At 38.1% G+C, this 8,082-nt stretch overlaps 1 protein-coding gene across 4 annotated transcripts; it reads right to left on the bottom strand.

The window, feature by feature from the left end:
- Window positions 1-2,712: 2,712 nt before the first annotated feature.
- Window positions 2,713-7,569, bottom strand: si:ch211-194k22.8 (uncharacterized). 4 transcript variants are annotated; one of them, XM_059006736.1, is made up of 7 exons: window positions 7,120-7,569; window positions 6,901-7,035; window positions 6,082-6,141; window positions 5,840-5,945; window positions 4,848-5,086; window positions 3,977-4,163; window positions 2,713-3,525 (listed from the first exon to the last, which is right to left on the bottom strand). In XM_059006736.1, exons 1-7 carry the CDS (start codon window positions 7,222-7,224, stop codon window positions 3,398-3,400), a joined length of 960 nt encoding a protein of 319 aa, XP_058862719.1. In that variant the 5' UTR covers window positions 7,225-7,569; the 3' UTR covers window positions 2,713-3,397. The 4 variants fall into 4 exon arrangements, with proteins under 4 accessions (XP_058862719.1, XP_058862720.1, XP_033911457.1 ...); XM_059006737.1 differs by having other exon boundaries at window positions 6,916-7,035; XM_034055566.3 differs by having other exon boundaries at window positions 6,916-7,017; window positions 7,120-7,561.
- Between the last annotated feature and the right edge of the window lie 513 nt (window positions 7,570-8,082).

Genomic DNA, 8,082 nt, shown 5'->3' with positions numbered 1-8,082 from the left:
GGCTGCAGAAAAGCGAGGCAAGGCCCAGGCTGAGGAGGCCCAGCAGGCCCAGGTTGCCGTAGCAACCAGCCTAGGCCTCCTGCTGTCAATGGAAGGCCTGTCTCCCTCACTCATTGATTACCTCCATCTCTTCAGCACTCACCATACGGCCCGCATTGTGGTTGTGCTTCTAATGTGGTCCCGGAGGGGGGAGATGGGGGGGGGGGGGGGTGGTTCAGAGACTTTCTACTCTGTACTCAATTTACACACAACAAAAATGACAAACAACTAAAAAGGCAACATGAAAATAGCCCATGATGTACTCCTTTGGATTCTTATTCATATTCAAAAGGTGTAGGGAGAGAGGGGAAGGGTGGAAAGAGAAGCCCAATAAACTGAGTGGAAAAGCAGATTACTTTACAGAAACAAACACACACACACAGAGAGGTCCCACACATGCAGCTCTTTTTTCTTTTAAAAAGGCCTCTGAGAGACTTAAACTACTGCCTCCAAAATTCACTCCTTGTGCAAAAAGCTACCACTACAGTGTCTGTGCTGCCGCTGTTTCTAATAAAAGTCTAAACTACTAACATTACGAAATGCAATTTAAAACAGTTTTTTATTTTTTTTAAAGATTGCTACTTAATCATAAGATAAAGTTGTACCCCTCCCCTCCCACACTCATCGCCACCGCAATATGATTTTCCAAATCCAATTTTTGCATCTTTTCTGTTGTTTTCCAAAAAAAAAAAAAGGGATCCATTTGACAAATGGAGGATAAATGTGGCGTGTAATCGTGCCGCGCTGTGCGACACTGCGTTTGTTTTCTACTTTTTTTTTATTTTTGTGTGTGTGTGTGTGTGTGTGTGTGTGTGTTGTGTGTTATAACTCTATTGGTTATAATTATATATATATATATATATATATATATATATATATATATATATATATATATATATATATATATGCCTTTGTCAAGGGAAGTGTGTTGAAAACAAACAGTGGAGGTAGACTTTTGATGCCATGGTAACTACACCCATTTATTTCAATTTAAATCTATTAATGTGCTTGTGATGTAATTTACTACATAGTTAATGAGTAACGGTCTAGTATTCCTTTCTATTTAAACCTTCCAGCATCCCGGTATTGAGTCTGTTTATTTTCCACTATTCTTCTGTATTTTTCATTATCGCATTTTATTTCTTCTAAAACTACTTATATATATTCTCCTTGATTGATATATATATATAATAGAGTACAGAGAATTCCAAAACAGCAAACATCTCTCTGTATCCAAGGAGAATCAGGATCCAACAGGATACTCAGTAATCACTAGATAATACTTCATGAAGAAGAAAAGTCACTGATAAACTGAACTATTTAAATAATTAGCTACAAGATTTCGGCTTCCGCCTTCTTCATATAGCCTGGTAGAAAAATAACTTTTATCAAAAGTCTACCGAGCTATAGTTACCATGGTATTTAAAGAAGACGGAAGCTGGAATTGTGATGATGGCATTGTCCGTGGAATTTGCAGGTCCTATGGAACACACGCAACCAGAAAGCAGACAGAACATGAGCTGATTCTCAAACTTGCCACTTCAGAACCTTTTGGGCTGAACATTCTGCCACGAAGCCCCACATGCCTTTTATTTGAAACTAATTCTTAAAAAACAAACAGCTCTCTGGACTCTGTCATGGCATTTTAGCTGCTGAAGGGCAGTCGCTGTTATAAAACGAAAGACAATCCACACTAGCATGGCATTGTCTCTCTTTTAAAAAATAAATAAAAATAAATAAAAAATAGGAACTTCATTAAAAACAAGTTTTCATGCATAACTACATTTCCGTTATCACCATTTAAACGAACGCTGACTCGCTCCGCCCCGCATAGTAATTGTTTTGTAATTGGATAGGCCTATATTTTAAGACGTCTCTCCCAGCCTTCCCCCTGGCCCGGCTCTCTTGCCATTGTGCAGATGGCATAGGATGCACAGGCTCCATCAGCATCATAAATGAAACTGACCATTTCAAGGTGTGCAGCGGTCAGAGGTCAAACGGGAAATCAAAGTAAATGAGTGGCATTGAATCTCGCTTTCTTTCTTTCTTTCTGTCAGATAACTGTGCTTTTTGTCACTAAAAAAACTTATTTAGCTAAGTTAGTGATAAATTACATTTTCACCAGCAATGTATATACCTGTATACATTATAAGAATCTTAAATTCCTCAAGAAGATTTGTATTGATTTCTTCCAAATGATTCACACAATAGGCACTTTCTTTCTTTCTTTCTTTCTTTCTTTCTTTCTTTCTTTTCGAATTAAAGCACAATTGCAAAGACCAATCAATTAAACGGCCCATAACTGCATAACACACCTCGTTAAGCAGAAATGAAAAGTTAATTAAAAAAAAAAAAAAAAAAAAGGTGCTGGTCATTCTCTAATGAGATCTGCCTTTGACTGGCTTGTCTCTAACTTTGTTTTACACACTGAATTTTCTGCAGACAAGATACAAAAAAATCATTTTTGTCTTTTTTTTTTTTTTTTTTTTACAAGCGGTGGAGTTTATTACACAAGGCAATATGAAGAATTGACAAAACCAGCGTCTGGAACTATTGCTGTTGGAACTGCTACAGGATTGGATTTTTAGCAGGCTGACAAAATTGTCAGCACTAGACCTTTTCTTAAAAAAAAAAAAACTGTTATGGTTTTCATTCATGATAATCCCCGAAGCATTTTTAAAACTGGTTTATTTTTATTTATTTTTATTAGCAGGTTAAACAGCAGTGTCAGCCTTGGTCCCTGAACAGAGTGAGTCCTATTAAACAACAGGAGACTTCATCATGGTACTGGACAATCAACATAGGAAGCAAAACTTCAAAGATACATAGATCATACAGAGAGGAATCAATGGTTACTACTAAGTACGTTTTTTTTTTAATTTTTTTTTTTTATTAAACAGTCATTTATTTTAAAAAAAAAATAGTGGGATGGGGAATGAATACTTAAGCATACGAGGCACCCCCTGTGCTATCTGGGATAGAAAATGGAAGCTGTTCTGTTGACTTTTTTAAAGGGAGCCGCAAATATATTTACATATCAGTGATCCTCAAAGCTGTGGACTCGCAGCGTAATCACAGACTTTGAGGACCACAAATATACTGTATGTATATGTGTGTGTGTCTATCTATCTATCTATCTATCTATCTATCTATCTATCTATCTATCTATCTATCTATATATATATATATATATATATATATATATACTATATATTTCCTTTGCTTTACTGTTTTATGTCTTTATGTTTTATGTCTAACACAGCAGAACAGATCGATTCTGTGGTGTGCCAGGCTGATTTCAAGACACAGTCTCTGTAGAAAGGGTTCTCTCCCTTCCTTCCTTCCTTGACAGAGGTGTTCAGCTGTCCTTGATCTCGGGAGGCTGTGGTTTTCTTCTCAGCCTCTTGGCTTCGTTTTGCAGTTTTTGCCTGATGTAGCCTTTAATTTCAGCATCTGTCTTTCCAGGGAAAAAATGCTGCACTGTTCCTGTAAACGCATTAAAAAAAAGCATGAATTACTGTATGCAGGACGAAGCAATCGTTCAGTGGAATACAACTCTAGGAAAGGGCCTTTTTACTATCTCCCCTTCAGTCACTGCGTGCACAATTGTACCATGTTAAATATCCTATCTATATCTATTTTACAATGCAGATATGTTTTTTGGTTTTTTCAAAAGTTTCGACAGCAAGTTCTCGAACCATAGAGGTCACACAAACCTTTTTTTTTTTTTTTTAATTTCCCCAAAAAATAATGAAAAAAAAAAAATCGAGACCGAAGGGTTATGCTAATTTGGAGGTCAATGAATGAATTGACGTCGCTGGAGGGAAAGCACCAGCGAGATTGATTTAGACCTCCAGATTATTGAAACCGAGCCCTCGTCATGTTTTCACACAGGGGCGCGAGGTTTGCTGCTCATTAAGTAGTGAATTTGGCTCACTTAATACAGCCTGGACTTCGTCTGCCGGGAGGGCTGGCTTGGGGCATCCCTTTTTGTTGTAAACGATTCCGGAGATGGAGTGAGATGCCAGGCACTCCCTCTCGTACAGCCCTCGCAACAGGTCATTGGTCAGTTTCTGAGCCGTCGAAGTCGTGTTGCAGTGGTCTAGAAGATCCTGCGTTATATACTAAAAAAAAAGAACAGAAAGCATTGGGATTTCTTTTAGTCGTTGTTATTTACAGTCTTTTTTTTTATTCCTTTTAAGGTAACTTTCCCCACCTGTTTTTTCTTTTATATATATATATATATATATATATATATTAAAGCACAGAAAGGTGTCCTAAAGCATGGGGAAACATTGGAAGCTATTGTTAATCTATAGCTAATCTAGTGCACAGTCTTAGTCATGGGGAAATCATGTTTACCATGCAAATAAGCCTTGATATTCATTATTTTTTATATGCTAATAACTAATAGCTAATATGACAGCTAAGTGCTACTTTCACCCCCTCACTTCAATGGTCTGGCTGTAACCAGACCGCATGCCCCGTAGCACAGTACAGGATGCTGCAGTTTATCTCTAGTGTTGTATTTTGAAGTACAACAAAACAAAACAAAACAAAACAAAAAAACATTTAAGGTAACCAAAATATTACTGGCATCGCAATAATCATTTTAAGCAACGTTTTAGTTATGGATTAAATATAAATTAAAAGGGTTAAATGATTTAAGAAAGCATTTATTTCAGGACATTTCAGACAAAAGCACTCCTTCAGATGTCAAGAAAAAAAAAGTAAACTGTAAACTTTGTGTTTTTACAAAATTTGTATTTTTGTGTTTTTCCAAATTTATTCCGGTCCGGTGCCCGTACCTCAGGGAGAACGTACAGTCCTTTCCTCTGTGGCTCCTGCCTCGGCTCTGTCAGAACCCCCTCTCCCGGGGAGGCCTGTTCAACCCACTGCCCGTTGACCACTACAGCGGCCGGCATCGCGTACGGAATGAGTGCCTGCTGACCGTCCGTTTGAACGTCCTGCTTGCTGTCATCTCCACTCACCCAGGTTTGAGTTTTCTCAATCAGAGCCTCGATGTTCCGGGCTAGCTTCCCGCAAGCTGTCGAAGACACAGATAGAAATACATTCAAAGAGAAATTTTCAAAGGTATGGGTCTGAATGAGACATCACGGTTTTTATCAACCAATCATCCGAAACTGTTAAACCCTCAAACAGTGCAAAATTTGCAAACACTAGAACAGGAACTTCAGTTCAATGACAAAGCTGAGGTCTTTTTTTTTCTTCTTTTTTTTTTGTCAAAATGTTTGTTGTTTTTTCGTGTTTCTACATTTTATCTTAACAAATATCTTCATATTCTACTTCTTCTTCTTCTTCTTCTTCTTCTTCTTCTTCTTCTTCTTCTTCTTCTTCTTCTTCTTCTTCTTCTCCTTTTTCTTGGATTTGTTTTTTATACTCTTTTCTGTATCAGTCATCACATGAAAAAAAAAAACAGCTCAGTGGTTCTCAAACATGTCTGCTCTCGAACTTCCGGGTGTAACCGTTAACCTGTCCCCACTGCAACACTGTGTCGTAAGCGGATGTCAGAAACACATCAGTTAGGAATACCACGTGGAACCAATGTGCCATCCACTGTGGGTAGAGTGTTGCATGGGGGCAGGTTTATGGTTACACTCTGGTGTGCCAGCTGTATTTGGAGAGTGTTTGAGAGCTTTGTTGGGCCCACAGGAGAGCTTTAAACATCTGAGTGTATACAAAGTAAATCTGAACGAGAATTGGAATGCATGAGTTAAAATAACTTGATAATAGCTGTAATAAAGGGCACATACGGGAGTACATGTGTGTGTGTGTTTACCTGTGAGACAGCGTATTTGTTCTCTCAAACCCTCCATTTCCCTTTGCATGCACAGAACCATTGCAATTAGTTCCGATTTAGGCCTTGACTGCAGGTAATCAGATTCCTGTAACAGCAAGAAAAAAAAGGATGAACCCACTGCTTGTCGACGTGCCAAATGTGTAAAACAGCCAGAAAACAGCAGTCTTTTTTTTTTTTTTTTTTTTAAAGCAGCATTGTATTCGTGAAATGTTTCGGGTTACCTCTCTAGTGGAGTCGCAATCGGACAAGTTATCCGGATTATTAGCTTCTAAATCAAATCCCTATGCAAAGAAAAAGAAAGAAGATAATTAATATTTGGGAAGTTTATGATTTTTTCTGAGCATATATACTGGGGTTAGACAAAAATAAATAAATAAAAAACAATAGGGCGTAGGGCCGCTGGGGCAGTACCTATTCAATGTGACAAACCAGCGGGTGGGTTCAAATTTCATTCTTCTCCAGAGGGATATGCAAATAGTGTTTTACTGACTGTAATTCAAGTTCTGCAGCAAAGTGTGTTCCTGGGAATGACCCACAGAGCCATTATTTATCAGAATGTTGGGGAAAACACCTACCAACCAAGCACCTACGAGCCATCGACTGAAACTCTGCATTACAAAATACATATTGAGGGGTCTATTTGCATAAGAAATTACTCAAGTCATCTAAGGGACAACCTGTTTACACCTAAGGATGTGCTACATATGGCAAGTTTTTTTTTTAAAGATAGTCTAAGAATAGAATATATATAAAAATATGTATAACTGTACAACAAGGCACTTTCTATGTTTTAAAAAAAAAACAATAGTCTTAAAAAAAATGTGTACCATACAATTGCTGGGCCAGTAAATACTTTTGAAAACAATATCCATTTTACATTTACTAAAAGAAAAGCAAGGCCTGTCACGAACACATTTGGGCTGAATAAAGAAAATAAAATAAAAAATTCTACTAACATACAACGTGCTGCTACAGGATGCATATACAGAACCGTACGGCAATTAAAAAAATACAAAAAACAGCAAAACAAAGACAAAAACCTGGTCGGTATAGACCTCCATTCTTGGCTTGTGGAGGCCGGCTGCTGGTGATGAATTTCCGTCTGCTCTCTCCCTGGCAGCCTGCATTTGTTTTCTTCTCTTCAGCTGCAGCCCGTGCTGTAAAACAGTCGAGCCCTGTTTAATTACAATCTATCCTCGTGACAAAAAAAAAAACTGAAAAAAAAAAACCTGGCAACTTTGCAGGACACACATTCTTACCTCTGTTTCTTCTCCTTCTCCTCCTTCTTCCTCGTCGTCTTCTTGTTGTTTTTCTTCTTCATTTCCAGGGTCGAGAACTCGTTTTGCTTTTGTTTTCCTCCTCATTCCTTCCCCATTATTTTTCCGCGCAGGAGAGCCGTCTGCCTTTGCTGCTGCTGCTGCTGCTCCTGCAGCATATTGCACAGGTTATGCTCCAGACAAAGTCTGTGACCTTTATTGCTTCTTCTCTGGTAGTGACAGGCTCGTGAATGCGGTTCAGAGGAGAGGGGGGAAAATAACTATATTGGTCTCGCTTTGCCCTACTTACAGCCCTGCAGAGCTGTGTGAAAGGAGGGCTCTCAAGCGGTTCCCAGGCTTTGAAATTAAAGAGAGCGGACTGTGAAAAAAAATATGCAGCGTAGCGCCTAGGATCATAAAATGAGCTGTGCTGCACAGAATCAGGCTGTAAAAAAAAAAACAGAGAGAAAGAAAGCCAAGCAGCTTCACAGAGGGAAAAATAACTGTGTTTCTATCCAAGCGGATATCATATATATATATATATATATATATATATTTGTGTGTGTGTGTGTGTGTGTGCATTTGTGAGATTGCAACAAACAGTTCAAATGCAGATTTAAAAACAGGGAGAATGTAAAAAAAAAACAAGACTGTGAGAGGGAGGATGGTCTTCTGGGGCCTGTTTTAAAGCAAACACACATTTGCAGAAAGGAAAACAACATTTTTTAACAGAATAAAACTAATAAGAAACTACCCCGAATAGCAATTGCTCCCTCCTTCCTGCAGTTTACACTAATTGTAATGATTATCTTATCCAGATGGAGATTTTACAAAAGTACCATATAATAAAAACAACAGAAACATCATGATGGCTGTGTGCAATTGCTTTTTTTAATGCTAACGAAACTACATCAAATGCAAACAAAGCAAACAGCAGCTATCTTTATCGCAGTGATACTTTTTAAA

The sequence above is a fragment of the Acipenser ruthenus genome, chromosome 33 (genome assembly GCF_902713425.1).
Source record: "Acipenser ruthenus chromosome 33, fAciRut3.2 maternal haplotype, whole genome shotgun sequence".
NCBI lineage: Eukaryota > Metazoa > Chordata > Actinopteri > Acipenseriformes > Acipenseridae > Acipenser > Acipenser ruthenus.
This window is presented reverse-complemented; position numbering and strand designations above follow the sequence as displayed.

Bases quoted from the DNA above. Each gene is read 5' to 3' on its own strand.
- si:ch211-194k22.8 (XM_059006736.1), bottom strand. From the start codon at position 7,224: ATGAGGAGGAAAACAAAAGCAAAACGAGTTCTCGACCCTGGAAATGAA. The intron at 4,164-4,847 runs GTACGGGCACCG...CTTTTTTTTTAG, and splicing joins GACTGTACGTTCTCCCTGAG to TATATAACGCAGGATCTTCT. The intron at 3,526-3,976 runs GTGAGCCAAATT...ATGCGTTTACAG, and splicing joins CGAAGTCCAGGCTGTATTAA to GAACAGTGCAGCATTTTTTC.